Source organism: Mesoplodon densirostris, chromosome 3 (genome assembly GCF_025265405.1).
Source record: "Mesoplodon densirostris isolate mMesDen1 chromosome 3, mMesDen1 primary haplotype, whole genome shotgun sequence".
Taxonomy (NCBI): Eukaryota; Metazoa; Chordata; class Mammalia; order Artiodactyla; family Ziphiidae; genus Mesoplodon; species Mesoplodon densirostris.
This window is the reverse complement of record NC_082663.1, coordinates 136,639,237-136,659,941: the sequence shown is the minus strand read 5'-3', so window position 1 is coordinate 136,659,941 and position 20,705 is coordinate 136,639,237. Positions and strand designations below refer to the sequence as shown.

At 45.3% G+C, this 20,705-nt stretch overlaps 1 protein-coding gene across 1 annotated transcript in view; it reads right to left on the bottom strand.

Annotated features, from left to right (window-relative positions):
* The window catches only part of CYFIP2 (cytoplasmic FMR1 interacting protein 2), a 134,155-nt gene extending 114,542 nt beyond the window's left edge, over window positions 1–19,613 (bottom strand). Inside the window, exons 1-3 of the mRNA XM_060093720.1 lie at window positions 19,531–19,613; window positions 2,027–2,166; window positions 182–271 (exon numbers count right to left, since the gene is read on the bottom strand). Of these exons, the coding sequence (XP_059949703.1) occupies window positions 182–271; window positions 2,027–2,143 (207 nt within the window). The 5' untranslated portion in view covers window positions 2,144–2,166; window positions 19,531–19,613. The remainder of the gene's footprint in view (window positions 1–181; window positions 272–2,026; window positions 2,167–19,530) is intronic.
* Window positions 19,614–20,705: the final 1,092 nt, after the last annotated feature.

The window sequence follows — 20,705 nt, the reverse complement described above, 5'->3', positions numbered from 1 at the left end:
ACAGTGTGCCTCCAGGCGCTGAGAGGGGATGGGTGGGGCATGAGGATGGGCTTGAGGAGATGGATCTGAGGCAGAGTGTTCTTGGAACAGCTGAGCACATGCCCCTGGCCAGAGAAGCTGCCCACAGCCCCGCCCCCACCAGCAGGGGGCACGCCTGTCCCTGAAGGTCACAGAGACTTACCATGCTGGAGTGAACTGTAGCCTGCTCAATGTACCTTGCAATGCCTGTGACAAACGCATTCCTGTCCTCGAAGTTTGTGTCAAAGTTAGCCTGCAGGAATTAGAGAACAGGAACATTTGGTGGTTGGAAAACAGGTTCAAGGTGGCTGGGTGTCCAGGGAATAAACTGCTGCCAACAAATGCCCAAGTTCTCTGTGGAAATCTATCTCTACATCACCCTCTCATCTTCCGCCAAGAAATCCCACCCTGAATCCCACTGGGCAGGAGCTGGCTACAGCCAGGGCCTGCATCTGCTTCCCATGGGTAATCAGGTTCACCCAGGGAGCCTTGGAAGTAAAGGCTTAAACCATACAAGCCTAAATAGCTCTTAAAAGTGAAGACGTGTTTTTTTTTTTAGAAAGAAGCAGACTCACAGATATAGAGGAAAAACTAGTGGTTACCAGTGGTGGGGAATGCGAGGTACAAACTAGTGGATGTAAAATAGGCTCAAGGTTGTATTGTACAACACTGGGAATGTAGCCAATATTTTGTAATAACTTTAAAAATTGTATAAAAAATAAAAAAATTTTTTGAAAGATGAAGAAAAGGTGAAGATATACACTGCTTTGATCCAGCAGTTGCAAAAATACTTGCCTGAGGGTGCAGATACATCTGTACAAGAATAATAACTGCAGTATTTTTTTTAATAAAAAAACTGGAAACCATCCAAATATCCATTAACAGCAAAAAGCTAAATAAATAATAGTATATCCATACAATGGGCTTATCTTATAAGTACTATGTGGTGGTTAAATACAGTGTGGTAGCATAGCAGTATTGTCAGGAAAAATACCCATAATAAATTTTAAGTTAAAAAAGCCAAATCATAGAGCAACATAATATAGTGTCATTCTCTTTTGGTTAAAAAAAAAAATTATATATATACATGGTAAAAAGGTGTGTGGGTGTATATATGTGTATATATATAGACATAGCTACAGGGAAATTTTTATTTGTTATAAATACTTTGCTGTATTGCTAATAATAAAAAAGATATTTACATAATTAAAATTTAATCTGGGTTAGAAAATGTGAATAAACCAAGTGGATGAGGTGAACCTTCAGGTATGTGCTTATTTAATAAATCTAGCCATTGAATGAAATTTAAAATATACTATGTGTTTATATTCAGTCTCATTTAGCAGTCCAAGAACTTTCAAAAGGTCAAATACAGCTAAAAAGCTAAAAATTTCCAATTAACTAATTCTTTCATAACATGGTATACTTGCCCAGCACACCCAGACAAGGGGCTATTTGCAAGGATGACTACGGCTGCACCGAAGCCCTTCCCACCATGCCCAGGTGGGATCGCAGTTTTGAGCAATCCGATCACGGTTTGTCAAAAGCTTGCCTCTCAGGCAAAAGCCAACAACTGTGACTGGCTTCCCGGAGCCATTATCAGCTGTGGGGAGTTGAAGACCTCTTCTCACATACATGAAGGAAAAGTAATTACCCAGGCAGGCTCTAGGGGTTTCTAAATTGCGATATTTAATTCATGAGGTCAGAGCTGCCAAAACCTTGGTTGGTGCTGCAGCAAGAACAGCCGGGAAGGTACTTGGGGTCAGAACAGATCAACAAGCCTTCCCTGAGGGAAGAGAAACAGCCCTGGTGTACATTTACTAGCTTATCTATTGCTTACGCTCAGCTCCACCGGTGCACCAGGGACTCCATCAGCTGACGACCTTTCACCTTCTAGATGCAGGCATCCCACTTCCCTCTGCCTTCAGAGCAAACCCTCTCAGGGGATCCCCAGAATTCCTGATCCCACCCCCCACCATCCGGCCCCGGTACTCCGGGAGGACTTAACCTGGTACATGATGGAGGAAGGCGGGGGTTCGATGCATGGCTGCTGGTCAGGGAGGGGCAGCTCTTCCAGCAGGTCCACATTGGACAGGGCATCTTCCAGGGTGACGTGGGTGGTCATGGCGGCAGTTTCTGTTGTCCGCACTGGGGGGGATGGAAGAGAAGGAAACGGAGAGTTTCAGGGGCCTTCAAACACTTCTCCCAAGCTCACCCTGTCCAGGCTCCTTCCGTAGAACCCGGGGAGTTAAGAAACACGCACCAAGACCGCTTCCACTTGCTACTTCTTCACGTGGTGCCCTCAACCCGTGCCTGCTATCTAAGGATCTCTTTACAGTTTACGAAGTACTTTTTTATCTCTATTGCCTTGACTGAGCCTCACCACAACCCTCTGAGGGCAGGTGGTCTCATATCCACATAACTGATGGAAAAACAAGGCTCAGAGAAGTTATGGTGACACTCATACAACCACAGTGACCAGGAGCAAAGGACCTCAAGTTATGCTTGACGCTAGAGCATGGGCCAAAGTCAGCCTCCAGTTTTTGTTACTCAAGAAGATATTTATCAGTTCCACTCTTAAATTATTGCATAACACAAACATCCAGGATTGAGAGAGCCAAAGACTATCAACTTGAAACCAGAGTTTGAAATTAAGCTGGGAGTCAAAGAATTCAGACTCCAGCAAATTTAACCTTATTTGCAAAAACATTAGAGCCATTGTCTTCCTTGGCCTGGACATATGGTATGTTTTGTGAGCCACACCAAACAAATCAGCCCAAAATGGACATTTTTGTGTCTCAGACCCTGGCAGACTACAGCGGGTGTGATGAGAACTTTGCCAGGCAGTGAAGCTGAAGAGGTTCTAAACAGCACCTACCTAACAGGAGCTAACTGCTATTTTAAGAACTCAGCACTCAGCAAACAGAATACTCATTTTTTAAAGCATACGTGAAACATTCATTAAAAATCATCATGATTTAGGGCATAAAACAAGTTCTCACAAGTTCCCCCAAATATGACCTTCTAGAAGTAACATTCACTGACTACAGTGCAATAAACTTAGAAATCAATAATGCAAATTATAGCAAAGAAAAAACCCCGTATCTATGAAAATTTGTAAAAACATACTGCGAGGTTATTCATAGCTGAAGAGGAATTCAAATAGAAATTATAAAATATTTAGAACTGAAAGAGAGCATGAATAAATGTCAATGCATTTCACAGGAAATAAGAAAGCAGAATTAAATGAACTGAATTTTCCACTCAAAAACCTAAAAAAGGATAAAAATCAAACCACCAAAATGAGAATGCAGGGATTACTAATTACAAAAGCAGAAATAAATGAAGCAAAAAACAGCAAAACAAAACAAATAGTAGACTAGGTGAACAAAAATCTGAAAACCGAGTTTTAAAAAAAGATTAACAACATAATAATAAGCAGCAGTGGCAGCAACTGCTAACCCTTTAGCATATTCGAATGAGGAAACACGGAGAAGGCTGACTGTGCTCCGGAGAGCGGCCTCCCTCCCTCCCCATCCCTAATCCCAGGGAAGCCTGAGACCTGCTTCAGGGCTGGAATCTCAAGAGTGTCAGAGAATTTGCCTCACTCATTAGGAAATGTGGTGTCAGAGGCCAGGGCAGAAAAGGACCAGCGACAGCAGAGCTGGGCCCAGGCTGTGAAGGGCTGACACAGTTGCAGAGCGCACCCCACGCAGGCTGCCCCTGTGTCTCCTTTAGGCCTGGCTGGGAGGGCAGATGGGGCTGAGCTGCTGACTACCGCTTCACACTTCACTGAGTTCTCAACTCACCTCCCTGTCACGCGCTATGGCAACAGTGAAGGCCACATCCAATGAGGGCACAGGGGAGCTCAGAAGTAACTGCCTCCTCTGCCCTCTGTAGGTGCCTGGCCTCACCGAGGTGGTTTCAGGCCCTCTCCACACCTATGCTGCTTCCTCTGCTCTCTTCTCTGCCCTGAATTCTAAGTGTGGCATTCAGTTCTACAGCAAAACCATTTGCCAATCCACAGAAAAGATTGTCTTCTTTAGTACATTAATGTTAAGTCAATTTTGCAGGAAGGGTTAATGATTGTCCAGGGCATAATGATCTGTAAGCTCCAGAGCCCTAATAATTCTCTTCGTTAATTCAAATAATAATAAAACTAACTTTTTTTTTTTTTTTTTTTTTTTTTACGGTACGCGGGCCTCTCACTGTTGTGGCCTCTCCCGTTGCGGAGCACAGGCTACGGACACACAGGCTCAGCAGCCATGGCTCATGGGCCCAGCCGCTCCGCGGCATGTGGGATCTTCCTGGACCGGGGCACGAACCCACGTCCCCTGCATCGGCAGGCGGACTCTCAACCACTGCGCCACCAGGGAAGCCCTAAAACTAACATTTTAAAGCCATTACTCTGTGTCACTCTGCCAAGCACTCAGCTATTTTAATCTTGCATCAACCTTATAAAGGTAAGTATTATGATTATTCCCATTTTACAGATGAGCAAACAGAAGCTCAGAATTTAGGTCACTTTACAAAGTCAAGGGCTGGCAAGTGCTGGAGCTGGGCTTGGAACCTAGGTTTGTCTTATAAGAAAGGCCTAGAAGCAACTATTTATCTATGACAACAGGGCTATGTCAAAGGGACCCAGGGGCCAAATTGAGGCAGCTTCCATTGGCCAAAGATGGGGTGATCTGAGCACCAGTTAGCACAACTCAAGGGACTTGAAACAATATCAAATATATGTGAATCCAGTAGATCGTAAAGACACTTAATAAAAACTTGGTTTTATGCCTTTGTTACTGCTGGAGGATGCCTGTGAACCAACTTTTACGTTGGAAATCAATAAATAAAAGGAAAGACGCAAACATTGAACCAATCTTTCCTATACCAACTGTACCACTGGATAAATGAATTGTAGGAGAGAGAGATGCTTCTCTTTATAAAGGTATTTCTTTTTTCCCCCAGAAATATTCACAGAATTAAAATATCCCAGTTTCCAACCCCTAATGAACAAATGGATGTAGGCACTGATCACCAACTGCTGCTAACATCACTACATGAGGGACAACCAGATATTATGTGCCTCCTGATGGAAAAACACACCATCACCTTACAAAGAGTGCTGAACCCAAAACAAAATACCTGAATCTAATCAAGGCTTTCATACAATCTGACAGGAAATACAGAGCACAGAACATGTTAAAATACACCACGGTGAGGTACTCAGTAAAATACAATCTATGGGAAAGCCTGCTGGACAAATGGCTGAGTATCTTTAACAAATAAAGTGCAAGGGAAAAAAAAAAGATGGAGGGGGAAGTTATAGATGATAAGAGACTTAGACTATCACGTGGTTTTACTTCATTTGGATCTTATTTCAAACAAACCACCATAAAGATGAAATTGTAACATGTATGAAAAAACAGGAAAATTTCTCTGGCTAGTTACTGACGCGATATTTGACAGTATTAAGGAAACATTATTTTTTAGATGTGACAATATTGAGGTTATATTTTAAAATAGTCCTTATCTTCGACAAATACCTACTAAAATATGGATAAAAGGATACAGGGGTTTGCTTCCAAATCATATTAGATGGGGGAAGCGTGAGAAATAAATGAGACAAAACCAGCTAAAGTTAATAATTGTCAATCCTGTGTGATGCTTACACACAGAGATTTATGATAATTTTTTATCCAATTTTATGTTACTTTTTAATTAATTTATTTATCTTTGGCCACGCCACGCAGCATGGGGGATCTTAGTTCCCCGACCAGGGCTGGAACCTGGGCCCCCTGCAATGGCAGCTCGGAGTCTTAACCACTGAACCGCCAGGGAAGTCCCTCCAATTTTAAATATGTCAGAAATGTTCCATAAAAACTCCCAGCTCAATGTATACACTCCCAGTTCTAATCTGTCTTCCCTTCCTTCATCTTCCCTGACTCCTACTTATGATCTTTACCTTCTCCTTCCTCCTATAACCTGGGTTTCTTCTAAGGTTCCCAGATTCTAAAATACTCATTTACCAGAATAACCCTTAAGATTTTCCCCTTTAACACAATAATACCCCCGTCCTTCCCTTGATGAGAATCAATAAGTGAACGACCTACAGAGCCAGTAAATTAGGAGTCTTTATTTCCGTTACAAATACAGCTTCTCTAATGGATTTCTCTGTTCCTTTGTAGATCATTCACTGCCTAAGGGAGAAGGAAATCAGACATTTTTAGCCCAAGTGCTAGAAGTCACTGCCAACTCCACATCAGTCAGAAAGAAAAAACATTCCGGAAATTTTATCAGAGGTATACATGAAAATAAGTACTTCTTTTCCACCGCAAGTGTCCTGCCTGTTATGCAATCTTCCAAAGGAGAAGAATTCTTAATACTGAGTCTACGACCACGTGGTCATTTTGTCACTTTGGAAGAGAAATTAATAAAATATTTAAAAAACTAACACTGTTCTGGGAGCACCATTTACCAGACACAGCTGCAACGTGCAATGTGGGGCATTCATGGCAGATTTAAATTCAGCATCTTCATAACAAACTGAAACTCAGGGGCCTGGTTTCACCGAGTAGTAATAACACTGGGCTCTCAGGCAATCTGCTTCTGAGAAGGTCTTGTAGGCCCCGTGCCCGACCCCCTCCACCCCTCCACCCCTCCACTCCCCCACTGAGATGACTGACAGATCCTGAACAAGAAGCAAGGGGCCTCACAGACGCAGGATGGGCACTAGGAGAGCCTGGCTTTGGGAATGCAGGTTGCTATTCTCTAAGCAAAAGATCTGCATTGTTATTTTCTGACTGACTTTCTGGAAGAAAAACGAAAAAAGTCAGAAGGTTTAATGACATGGAAAACTAGGCTAAGTATGGTGGGTAAGCTCGGGTTCTGTGTTCATATCCGCCATCTGTTACTTCCTAGCTGCATAACCATAAGTATGTTCCTTAACCTCTCTGAGCCTCCGTTTCCTTATCTGTAAAAGGGCGATGATTAATAGTAGTCCCTGCCCTCAGTGATTTATTATGAGGATTATATAACATTACAGCACGTGAAATGCTCAGCACAACAGCAGGCACACAGCAAGCACTCGGGAAATATTAGCTAGTTGGATGGCCTCTTTTTAAGAGAGTGAATGGATGAATTAAACATTGCAACAACTCTCCTACACAAGAGGAAGGCATCAGAAATATTACACTAATTCTTAACTCTATAGATCTTTCATTTTGATTTCCTCAATCATAACACCCTTGCAGGTTCGAGGGGACAGGTGTTATTTTTGCTATTTTTCTAGGGAGGACACACTGTTGCTAAGAAATGAAAACGTTCATTCATGGTAACATGGTCACTACTAGTGACTGAGTTAGGGCAGAAATGGGATATCTTGACTCCCAGTTCTAAGCCCTTTCTTCTAGACTGCACCACTTTTGTACCTTTTTGAAAGGTACCAAGCACTTTACTTTCTTTTTTTTTTCCAACTTGGCTGCCTTTTCTTTCCTCTGAAGAGTAAGGCTCTTTCAAGCCATAAAGATTAGGTAACTGTCACCTTTGGGTTTCATGAGAGGCCAAGAAATATTTTCCTTGTCTGTAAATCTCTCCAGCTAGAAAGCAACAAATAAATAAAAATAAAGTTAAAAAAATAAATGCATATGTATATTTATATCTGCAAATAAAAAATATATAAGTAAATAAATATATAAATATAAAAATAAATATAAGGGAGGCTTAGACTGTCCCCCACAAAAAAAAACATTTGGAGCAGCATTTGACTGAGCAAGGAAAAAATTCCAAAGTACTGCTACTTCCTCTTCCCATAGCAGGGCAAATGTTGCTCATTGATAACGTCTCTATTTCTCAATGAGTCCACGGGTAGCCTCAGAATCCTTCTTGTGAAATACAAAACTCCAAGTGGCCACTAGCACTCAATCTGAGTTTGCCCACGAGATTAAAAATACGTTGCTCCCCGAACCAGAGCAGAACGACGCATGCATGTGCAAGCTCCCTGAAGCCAGAGACCATTTCTTACCCATCGCTGAAAACCTTGGAGACCTTAGTAGGGTGCCAAGGAAAGATGAGGCACTGAGGAAGTACTGGATGGATGAAAGAACGCATGAACATACCTGAATTCCCCGACAACACAGGAGGAAAGAGATGACTTAGCATGTCTTCATTTCTAGTTTCCCATTCCTTCTCCTTCATTATTAATAACATAGAAAATTTAAATCAACACAGAATATGTAGTCATATCCATAAACTGCCTGTACAATTATTTACTTAGTATTTTTTCTAAATAGACTTTTTGTTTCTACTTTATAAATATATTTTAGAAGAAAGCTTTATATCATAATCCCTAATAGAGAAGCAGAGGGAAACTACAAAAAATAAAAAACAATGAAAACAAACACAGGTCTGAGTGTCATGTGAAAATCATCTCACGTCCACCATTGATATGCTCACTAGAGGTGGTTTAGTGTGGTAGTGAACTAGAGTCCTAACTCTGCTGCTACCTGGCTGTGTGACCTCGGGAAGATGGCATGATGTTTCTGAGCCTCACGTGCTTCATTTTGATATAAAGAATAATAATAGTTCCTACCTCATATGCTTTGAAAACTGAGTTATCCCATGTAAAAAGCTTGGTAGGCAGAAAGTGCATCATAAATGTTAGTCCCCCCAACAAAACCTAAATCCATAAACATATAAAAAGGATTATACACCAAGACCAAGTGAAATTCACCCTGGAATGTAAGACTGGTTTAACATTAACATCCAAAAATCAATGAATGTGATAAGCCATATCAATGCAATAAACGACAAATCCCACAGGATCATTACAACACACACAGAAAAAGCATTTCACAAAACTCACACTCCTTCATAATAAAAACACTCAACCAACTAGGAACAGAAGGTAACTTTCTCAACCTGATAAAGGGCAGCTACAAAAACAGCTACAGCCAACACCAGACTTAATGATAAAAGACTAAATGCTTTCCCCCAGGATTAGGAAGAAGACGAAGAGGTCCACTCTCTCCATTTCTATTCAACATTGTGCTGGAGGTTCTAGCCAGGGTATCAGAACAATTAGGAAAGGCAATGAAATAAATGATATCCACATTAGAAAGGAAGAAGTAAAATTATCTCTATTTGAAGATGACAAGATCTTGTATGTAGAAAGTCCAAAAAAATCCACTAGAAAACTATTAGAATGAATAAACATGTCCAGCAAAGTTGCAGGATATAAGAATATAAGGAAAATCAATTACATCTCTATTCATTAGCAATGCTCAATATAAAAATTAAATTAGGAAAACAACTCTATATACCATAGCATCAAAAACAATACAATACTTAGGCATAAATATAGCAAAAAGAATTGTAAAATGTATACTCTGAAAACTATAAAACACTGTTGAAAAAATTAAAGACAACCCAAATAAATGAAAAGATATCCCATTTTCATAGATTGGAAGACTTACACTGTTAAAATGGCAACGTTTCCCAAACTGATATAAATCCAACGTAATCCCTATTCAAATCCCAGCTGGCTTCTGTGCAGAAATTGACAAACTGATCCTAAAATTCATATGGAAATTCAAGGGACCCACCTAGAATAGCCAAAACAATCTTGAAAAAGAACAAAATTGGAAGATGCACAGTTCTTGATGTAAAAATTTACTACAAAGCTATAGTAATCAAACAGTGTGGTGCTGGCATAAGGACAGAAATATAGATCAATGGAATGGAATTGAGAATCCAAAGATAACATTTATGGTCAACTGATTTTTTGACATCGTTGCCAAGACAATTCAATGGGGAAAAAATACTCTTTTCAACAAATGGTTTTGGGACAGCTGGACATCCACATGCAAAAGAATGAAGTTTAACCTCTACCTCACACCACATAATGAATTAATTCAAAATGGATCAAAGACCTAAATGTAATACCTAAAACTATAAAACTCTCAGGAAAAAAACACAGGAGTAAACATTTGTGACTTTGGAATATGTAATGACACCAGAAGCACAAACAATGAAATAAAAAATAGATAAAACTACACACCATCAAAATTAAATTTAAAACTTTTGTACTTCAAGAGACATCATCAAAAAAGTGAAAAGAGGGAATTCCCTGGAGGTCCAGTGGTTAGGACTTAGCACTTTCAATGCTGGGGCCCAGGTTCGATCCCAGGTTGGGGAGCTAAGATCCCACAAGCTGTGCAGTATGGCCAAAAAAAAAAAAGTGAAAAGACAATCCACAGAATGGGAGAAAATATTTGGAAATCATATATCTGCTAAACATGGAGAATATATAAAGAACTCTTAAAATTCAATAATAAAAAGACAACCCAATTTTAAAAATAGGCAAAGGATCTGAACAGACTTTTCTCCAAAGAAGATATACAAATGGCCAATAATCACATTAAAAGATGATTATTACTCCTAGTTATTAGGGAAATGCAAATCAAAATCACAATGAGATATTACTTCACATCTATTAAAATGGCTATAAGCAAACAAGTGTTGGTGAGGGTGTGAAATTGGAACCCCCGTTCATTGCTGGTAGGAATGTAAAATAGTACAGCCACTTTGATAAACAGTTTGGCAGTTCCTCATGTTTAAAAAAATTTTTTTTTAATTTTATTTATTTTTGGCTGCGTTGGGTCTTCGTGGCTGCGCTCAGGCTTTCTCTAGTTGCAGTGAGTGGGGGCTACTCTTCATTGCGGTGCGCGGGCTTCTCATTGCAGTAGCTTCTCTTGTTGCGGAGCACGGGCTCTAGGCGCATGGGCTTCAGTAGGTGTGGCACGCAGGCTCAGTAGTTGTGGTTCATAGGCTCTAGAGCACAGGCCCAGTAGTTACAGCGCATGGGCTTAGTTGCTCCGTGGCATGTGGGATTTTCCTAGACCAGGGATCGAACCCGTGTCCCGGCACTGGCAAGCGGATTCCTAACCAGTGTGCCACCAGGGAAGTCCCTCCTCATGTTTATTTATTTATTTTTTTTGCAGTACACGGGCCTCTCACTGTTGTGGCCTCTCCCATTGCAGAGCACAGGCTCCGGACGTGCAGGCTCAGCGGCCATGGCTCACGGGCTAGCCACTCCGCGGCATGTGGGATCTTCCTGGACCGGGGCACGAACCCGTGTCCCCTACATCGGCAGGCGGACTCTCAACCACTGCGCCACCAGGGAAGCCCCCTCCTCACGTTTTTAAACACAGAGTTACCATAAGACCCAGCAATTCCACTCCTAGGTATATTCCTAAGAAAAATAAAAATATACATTCACAAAAAAACTTGTACATGAATGCTCATAGTAGCATTATTTGTAATAGACAAAAATGGAAACAACTCAAATATCCATCAACTGATGAACAGATGAATAAAGTATGGTATATCCATACCATGGAATATTACTCAGCCACAAAAAGGAATGAATTATGGATACATGCTACAATGTAGATGAACTTTAGAAATAATAAATTATATTAAGTGAAAGAAGCATAACATACCTTTTAAAGGAAATGTCCAAAATAGGCACATCTATAGAGATATAAGATAGATTAGTAATTGCCTAGCCTCAGGGTAGAGATTGAGGGAAATAGGTGGTGTTGCTAAAGGGTATGAAGTTTCTTTCTGGGTTGATGAAAATGTTATGGAAATTAAACGTGATGATGGTTGCACAACTCTGCGAATATGCTAAAAGTCACTGAGCTGTATGCTTTAAATGGGTGAATTGTACAATATGTGAACTATATCTCAATAAAGCTTTTACCAAAAAATGTTAGTATATGTATGACCACTTTTGGGGAAATTTGGGTATATGTAACGTAAGCGGAAGTGGGGCAAAGAAAGCTGGAGCTGGGGCAGGAGCTTGGGGAGTCTGGGGAGTATGAGTCTGCCCCTACACGCAGAGACTGTGCTGAATGAAAATGAACAGGGAAGAAAAAGAAAGCAAGAGACGCAGCCACACTACCCCAGGGAGCAGCCCCTAGACCGCAGGGTGAGCGGACCACCACGAGGCAGGGCCTGAACCAGGCCCCTCCCCGGCCTGCTTCTGTGGCACTGCCACCTGCCAGCGCCTGGGGTTGCCCCGCCCAGGAGGAGAGATTCCTCAGACATACAAATCTCTGAGGTGGGGTGATGGGCTTTGAGGTTTAGAATGAGGACAAGATGGGTCTCTAGCCTCCTACCTGAGCTCTCTTTTTACTCTAAGGACACTGAGGTCAAGACACGAGAGGACTTGGGCAGGGTCCCTTGGCTAGTTCGGGGCTGAGCTGGGCTAACACTGCAACTTCCTGGGAAGACAAGGGGACCTAACACAATAACTGATATGACAGCGCCGTAAAAGAAAAAGAGGAATATTAGAAAGAAGGAAGGGAGGGAGGGAAGGAGGGAGGAAGAATTCTGCAGTAAAACAAAAATCCATGTAAGAAAGGAAATACTACAATCAAAGGACATTACTCGGCTCTCTCGTGGTCATCATTTACACGTCTCAATAAGGTAGATGCTTTAAACATGATTTGGGTTAAAACAGAGCTCTTACTATATTGGAAGATGAGGGCAGGGGAGAGAGAGGGATGGTGTCAGAAAGCGAAATCTTCATCTATCACGGCAGGAAGTGAATAGATGACACCTAGAATAGATAAATCAAGAAAGAGCAGCAGAAGCATATCATTTACAGATCTGGAGGCAACTACTGGAAGAAATGGTAAGTTAAAAGCAGCAGCCTCTGGGGGAGGTGGGCACTGGATGCTTGTTTTTCACTGTGAGTCTTTCAATACTACTTGATTCTTTTAAGCATGTGCGTGTATTGCTTTGATCAAAAATTTAAAATGTACTTTAAAAGACAACAACTCAAGGCTGCCTTGCTGGCAGTCAGACAGCTGGCTCTGTCTCAGGCAGCCTTTGATGTGTAAGTCCCTCCCTGTGGGTCTCCCAGGCCCAGAGCCCCCGTCACTTGCAGCCTCTCTCCACACAGGGGACCTGAGGTCACAGCCGAGAAGTCCAAGTCAGCCTCGACTTGGGTCTCTGGAGAAGGCCTACCCTCCTGTTTGTTTACAGCAAAGAAAAAGATCCTGGCGGGGCTAAAGGGCTTACCACTCCATTTGCCGTTTCACTCAGCTGCTTCCTGTGTTGCCAGCCAGGGTTGAGGAGGGCTTTCCGTTGACAACCCAACCCGGCAGATCCCACCCTCTTGGGAGGGGAGGTCATGCCACAGTAGGCAGCTTGCTGATTTGCTCCCGCTGGGGCCTGTGACAGGGCACCACAGCCGGGGCACCAACGTGACTTGTATCTGGGGAGAGGAGCTGCCCTTCAGAGGCACCTGCTAAAACTCAGAAAGGGAAGCCATTCCAACTGCTGTGGAAACAAAGAGCAAGACTTCACTTCGACCACCAGCTCGGGGCATGCAAACCTCAGCTTCATGGATGTGAAGTTGCAACTCGAATGTGGCTCAGCCTGAAGACTGACATAGGCCCTCAAACCACACTTTCCCTCACTCTAAAAGGGCAATTTCTCTGCCTGTAAAATAAGAAGGCTTGTCTAGTAGTGCTTCTCAACCATGATGGCAAAACCTCTGCTGCGAAGGTTATTGCAGCAACTTGTCCCAGCAACAGTTTGACTAGTGAGGTTTGCAAACAAGGTGCTTTTTATTATGTGTGAGGGAGGGTTCAAAGTCCTGCCATGGTATCATTGTTTGCATGTTCATCTCTTTTCTTGAGTGGGAGAAAATGGGGTAGAGCTGGGGAGGGGAATGGCTGCTGGGTGTGATGTACTGAGTATGTCGATACTGTCCATCAAATGTACTTAGGAAAAAACAAAAGCAAAAACAACTAGTTAGGAATCACTGAACTTGAACCTCTCTCAGAGTCATTCCAACTCAAAAGCAAATGACTGTGACTATAAATGGGACACTCCATCCAAAGGACGTCCTTCAAGACTATGCTTCCCAACACGACCTGTCCGCTGCGGCAAGAGTACTTAGGGTGCCATAAACCTGCCCATGGACATTCTTGCCTTGTGCCTTTGCTCAAACTCTCTCTGCTCCCTAGTGGACTGTCCTCTCCCCTTCTCATATCCTACCTTTGACCACTGTCAAGGCCCAATTCAAGACAGGCCCCCTCCATGAAGGTCTGACAAGCTGAACTCCACCACAACCTTCATTTCTTGGATTCCCATAGCACTCACAGTCTGGAGTCCATAATTTCCTACTGCATTATAAACTGCTTTATATTTTACTAATTCTTTGTACCACCCAAAATGACAAGGATAACTGTCATCTTTTGGGGGGTCTGACCCATAGCAACTAGCACAGAGCTGGGCACATCCTAGCATTACTTGCTTAATTAACATTTCATGAACTATTTGTTGAATACAAGAGCCAATGGCCAAAATTCATGTCTTCTGATTAAAAACAAAAATATATTTAAAACATCATGGTCCCCTAAGGTACCATATCTAAGTCAGCCTTATTACTATAAGAATCTGAATAGATATATTTAGCAAATTCTTCTGTCATACAGTTTCCACCTCAAAAAATAAAAAACAGAACTTCATTTCTCTTTCTCATATGAAGGTATAGCATACTTGGAGGTTGATGGCTGACCCTGAGTTTTGAATTCTTGTCTCACCATTCATACCTTGCCTGAATCGGTCTTAAGCCATCACAATTTAAAAGCACAAATAGAAAATCATTCTCAGGTATCCCTTCACTTAACACTGAGTTACTCAGTGTCTTCTATGAGGGTCAGCCCTGCAGATTCTCTTTGATCTCAGCTGGGTCTTCAGTAAAGTTAGACAATGCTCTCATTCATCCCCATTTGATTTCTTATTCCACCCACAAAGGCAGCTGTTCCAAATCTCCAGACATCTCCCGCACTTTCCTAACCAGTCCACCACCTTTAACTTCTGCAGAGGACCTCATCTCCTGCCTTATTTAGAAGACAGAGACCACACACCATGGACACACTAAACGTCTCTCTGTTCCACGAAGAGATGAATGTCTGAGAACCAGTGCCCTAAGATGGCCTAATGATGATGCAAACACAAAATCAAAAGACCTACTGATAAGTCACTGTTGGGTCTTTATCGGGCAGCTCTCCGGGTCGTGTTTACTTTCCTCTCGGCTTGTACTGTTCCTGAGTTGCTGCAAGTCTATCAAAATGCCACTCAGCCAGAATGATCCCTGCAAGAAATTCTGCCTGAACCCAACCTCTGCCTTCTCAAAACAATTTCTTTCAAGAATTTGCACCCAATTTGTTTTTGCCTCTGTTGCCAGGGTCCAAGAAGTGTGGCCTGTATGGTGGTCCTTTGAGGCACATCACACACAGTGCTTAGCATAGTGGCCATGGCTAGGCAGCCAGTACCCAACATCTTTGCATCCTGGGAGGCGTCCCACACGCACTGACCGAATTCTGAAGTGTCTTTGTACAGGCAAGACCATCCAGGGCCCTTAACAGAATCTGTGAATCACAAAGTGCCTTTCAGTTTCCCTTTCGGTTGGCTCAGTGGTGCAGAGAGACCACAGATTTGTCTTCTTAAGTTGACACACAATATATAATAAATAAATTGTTCCTTTAGGAATGGAGGGCAGCCATCCAAAGGAGCCACACATTCGGGAACCTCCTTCTCTCCTCTGTTTCCAGGACCTTTTCTTCTCAGCCTGAGGTTTACAAACATTATCTCATCCACAGGCTCCTGTGGCCAACAGGTAGGTAACAAGCTGCGCAGACTGCTTTCAGTTCCCCAATTTTCAAAGTCAGAGAGGTAGTGGCTGATTTAAAGGCACACAGCAAGTCAGGGATAAATCTTGTGTCCGAAGACCACAGTACTGCTTTGTCCGCTGGGGGAAGCGAAGCATGCCTTCAACATTTTTGGTTGGGTTGCAACATGCTGAATGTACACAGAGGAAGAGCTCCTTCCTGATCTGTGTTGAAATGTGAGAACTACCTCTGGGCTTCCGCTGGGCATATTCCCTCCCCATTCTCTCTTCCTACTGCAGCTATACCCACCTTCAGTGCGCTACTAAGGAGCACTTCACAGCTGAGGCCCTTGCTGACACCACATCTTACCACGCTTTCTTTGGCTACCTTCTGCAGGTCAACCTGGGGCTGGGCTCCTTGGTCACAGAGACCAACTCCCCTGGGAAAAGCAAAATCCAGGAAGCCTCTGGAGGTAGAAGAGTTGGTAAGAACTCGGGGTTGATGACACCTCCTCCCCCAAACTGGGACTCCTCTTAACAGGTCAAGGAACTCCTATCCCTCCTCATCCCCAGCAATGAAGACTTACACCAGCCAACGCACAGGTGTGCTGTTCTTGGACATGGCCACCAGAAATGAGGTGTCTGCTGAGTGACCAGGGTGGAACCTTCACTGTGGGAGGCCTTCTAAGGCCACAGAATCCTTTAGCAGAGTCAACAATGACAACAACAAAAGATCTGTGTTCTTAAATTGACCCACAATATATAATGTGGCATGAGCCACATTCTTAATGATTATGTAATTAATACATTATAACAATAAACATATAAATATAATAGTACTTACTATGTGCTAGACACTCTGCATAGCATTTGCATGCATCCCTTGTTTACTAGAGCATCCAATTAAGTACCAGCTCCTTCCCCACCACTGCTGGCACACCGTGTCACTGCCCGAGGTGACAGTATGCTCTACCCTCTTGCCCCACCTCCACTACTAATGCAGGGTCCATCCTCTGGACCCTAGGCTTAGCTTTGCTCCTCAGAACAATAAGACCAAAGGCCTTTTACAAAGGCTCCAATGAGGTGACTGATGCCTGGTTTCGTCAACTACAAGTGAATAATTAATACTTGCCAGTAAAGAAATAGACTCATTGTTACAGTGGCCACATGGAGACTATAAAAGGCCATTTTGTGCAGCTCTTGGTGGAACCCTGGGGCCAACAGCGGCCAAAAGAAACCTCTTTGAGAGTGTAGGCTGATCCTCAAACATGGAGACTAGAGCTCGGCACTGTTTTCCAGGAGTGCTGTTCCCAATGTCAATTAGCTTGTTGCCTATTCATCACCTAATTCAGCTTGCTGATCAATGACAGCAGCGGAGGCCCACTGAATGTCCGAGAGGGCATGATATATCACAGGGGACATGTACTGTTCCCCCAAGACCCTTTTCCAGTTTTTAAATTCTTGCCTACTGTCTTCTCTGGGCCAGCCTCTGATTTGATTGGAGTAAAACTCTCCGATCCTGGTGGATTTTACACCCTACTATTGGCCTAATGCCTAAAATGAGTTTTTCCTTTTCCATTACCAGCAGGGACTGAATAAGGCAGGCTTGGGTGCCTAGAGAACCAGTCAGAACTGGCCAGGAAATATAATAAAGAAGCTTAGTGAGCAGAGCGCTAATGCCCCCAGCCAGAAGCTCAGCCTGCAGAACTAGCCAGAGGAACTGGCTTTGTGAGCAATAACACACTCTCCTTGTGGCCTCGGAGCTGCCCTGGCAGATGGTAGCCAGTGCCAACAAGTAACTCTCTATAGGAAAGTTTCACCTCCTCCAAGTGTACACTGGGCGCTCCACAATACCCTCTAGTGACAGTAACCCCTGACCAGTTACACACAGAGACACACACACACACACACACACACTACTCCTATGGTATTTTTGCCCTTAGGGCCAAAGCTGCCCCTGCCGCATGCAAACAGAGCTGACAGCTGCTAAATGTTGTCATTTCATCAAGCTGTTCCCCAAAATTGCTACCCAGTTCCCCAGTCCCACTTCCAGCCCACTGCCTGAAATTCCACCATTAGAGATATCAAATATTATTTACTTAAAGCGTTGTTTCCCATTAAAATGCCTCTAAGCCTCTGTTTCCTTTCTGGTCAGATGACTTCTAAAACACCTCCTGTGTCTAATGGGAAATTCTTGTGTATTTAGCTCTTGAGGATAAATGTGTTCACTGGCTCCTTTCTTTTTTTTTTTTTTTTGCGTTACGCGGGCCTCTCACTGTTGTGGCCTCTCCCGTTGCGGAGCACAGGCTCCGGACGCACAGGCTCAGCGGCCATGGCTCACGGGCCCAGCCGCTCCGCGGCATGTGGGATCTTCCCGGACCGGGGCACGAACCCGTGTCCCCTGCATCGACAGGCGGACTCTCAACCAGTGCGCCACCAGGGAAGCCCCACTGGCTCCTTTCTTGAAAACAATTTTTGACACAGGAGAATGGGTGGGGGGATGGTGGAGCACAGGACAGTGTATGGAACTGGAGGTGGGCAGTCTCAGGGAGGGTCACAGAGAAGGACGGTCTGATGGTGGAGAAAACAACCTTCAAGGCCTTCACCATCCTGCCAGGGATGTGAACCTAGACTTTCGCCCTCCAACATCTGTGATCTCATGGTTGCCAGCATGGCTTGCAACAAGGCCTGTGCCCCAAAGTAACGTAAGACACCCCCTGCCCTAAAGGGGACACAGGCAGGGGGTGCCCGGGAGCCGGCAAGAAAAGATACTTGTCCCCTTTCTGGCCTGGCTGTAAGAGCCCATCAGCCCTTGGTGAGTCTTTCTGCTGTCCTGGGGAAACTAGGCAAGCAGAGGTCAAATTCCCTGGGCTGGGGAGGGCACCTGGGCAGTCCCAGCGTCCTCCTCTGCCAGGTTCTCAATACAACCATACTCCTCTCGGACCATGCTTCCCGCCGCCGTCCCCACTGCCACACGGAGAGTACGCCCTTCTCTTCCTTTTCAGACGGTGTATACCCATGGAGGGGGAGGGCTGCCCTGAAAAGCAGAAGCCTACTACTGACAGGTAGGCATCTTCCCGACTGCTCAGAGCTCATGAAAGCCCAACCTTTTCCCCAGGAGTCAGCCCACTCATCTCCTTTCCCCTACCTCCTCCCCCGCCCCCAGAAAGCCGGGAGGGAGAGCAATGCTAGGCCGGAAGGCTTCAAAGCGGGTCAGCGTGCCTCCTCTCTCATTAAAGCCCCCACCCCCAAACGCCGCCTCTTCGCCCCTCGCCCCACCCATCTCACGTTCACTAAAGGGCTCTGTGTGCTCGAGGCGGCTGCCAGGCGGGCCCAGGCGGTTCTCGCTGGCCCTGCGGGAGGCGATAGCGGCCGGGGCGGCAGAGGCGGCGGCCGGCGCTCTGCAGTACCTGGGCGCGAGGAGACCGACGCCGCCGCCGGGCTCGCGGCCGCTGCAGGTGTCTCCGATGCTCGTGATGAGCGCCGCTTCCTCCCCGGCCGGCGGCTCCGGCCCAGGCCGCGCACCTGCTGCTGCTGCCACAGCCGCCGCGCCCCAGCTCCGCCGTGCGTCGGCGCCTCCCGCAGTGGGTACGCGCCGCGGGGCCCAGTGTGGGCCGGAGCGGGCAGGGAGCTGTTCCGGGCCGGAGGTCCAGCCTCCGGGGGCTTCGGGAGCCCCCAGGCCGCGCTAGCCCAACAGCCGTGCTGAGCACACCCCCCGGGGCTGGGAGAAGAGGTGCCGGCCCCTCGAGCATTCTTACGGCCGCGTCGCCATCCCCAGCAGCATCCCAGTCCCCACGCCGGCCGCAAGGCCTGCCAACACCGCTTACCTGGGTCTGCGGCAGGTCTAGGGGAGCGGCCCGAGACTACTGCGGTGGCCCGCGCCGGGGCGCAGGATGCTCTGCTCAGCTCCGCTCCGCTGCGGCCGCGCTGGGCCCCGCCCTCGGCCCCGCCCCTCCACCCGCCGCGGCTCCTCCTCCGCCCCCGGTATCCCGCCCCTTCGCCGCTGCGGCTGTCACACAAAGAGCAGGAAATGGCTGCGGCCAGGGGCTGTGGGCGCGCCCCTCTGCGCGGTCGGCGCATCCCGGACCTGCAACCCGGGCTCCCGCCCCGGGCGAGCCAGCCGCGCCGCTTAGGGAGAACTTGTCCCCAGGACCCCTCAGGCCTGGGAACCACACCTGCAGCAGTAGGAGGACTGAAGATTTGGGCTTCTTTCGGACCTCATTGATCTCACATTATTTCCAAGTGCTCATTTATCTCTCTAATATTTATCGAGCACCTATTTTGTTCCAAGCACCGTGCCAGGAGCTGAGTAGGTACTGGTGTACAAAAGACAGGCCCCGGCACTTCGGGAGCTTATCATCTATTAGGAGAGACGGGAAATAAATGTACCTAGCAAATGTCCAGTTCCAACTGAGAGACGTTCTGTGAAGAAGAACAGTGTGAAGTGATAGAAAATAAACCTGAGGGCTGGGGAGAGGGGGCTTCCACCAATGGAGTCTGATCCCAAATGCTGTTCCTCTGTTCAAAATTACCTTCTCAGCCTCCCTTTCACTTCCCTGGGGCCAAATCTCTGAAGCTGCCCTCTTTGAAGCAGGGATCTCCCTCAGCTTCATTCAGGAAGAATTAATTGCCTCATGGACAAAAAGGCAAATACATGGTGACCGGAAGTATTTACTGGCAAAGCCCGGGAAAGAACTGAGAGGACAGGCACCTTTCTCTTCAAGACTTATCTGCTCTAAGTCTCCAAAGAAACGGTTCTCATGGAGATGCAGCCTGGTGAGCCCTCAAACCAGGTGAAAGTCAGGCTGCCCCAAATTCCAACCTTGGGACCCCTGAGCAAGTCACTTCACCACTCTGTTCCTGAGGTGCCACCTTATCTACAATGTGGGGAATAAGAGTTGACTTCCTACTTCACAAGGTAAATAATTTGAAAGCATTTGAGACTTTTTAAAGTTAAGGGGTAAAGTCTTGCTACAGGGGAACCTTTCTGAAATATTTCCAA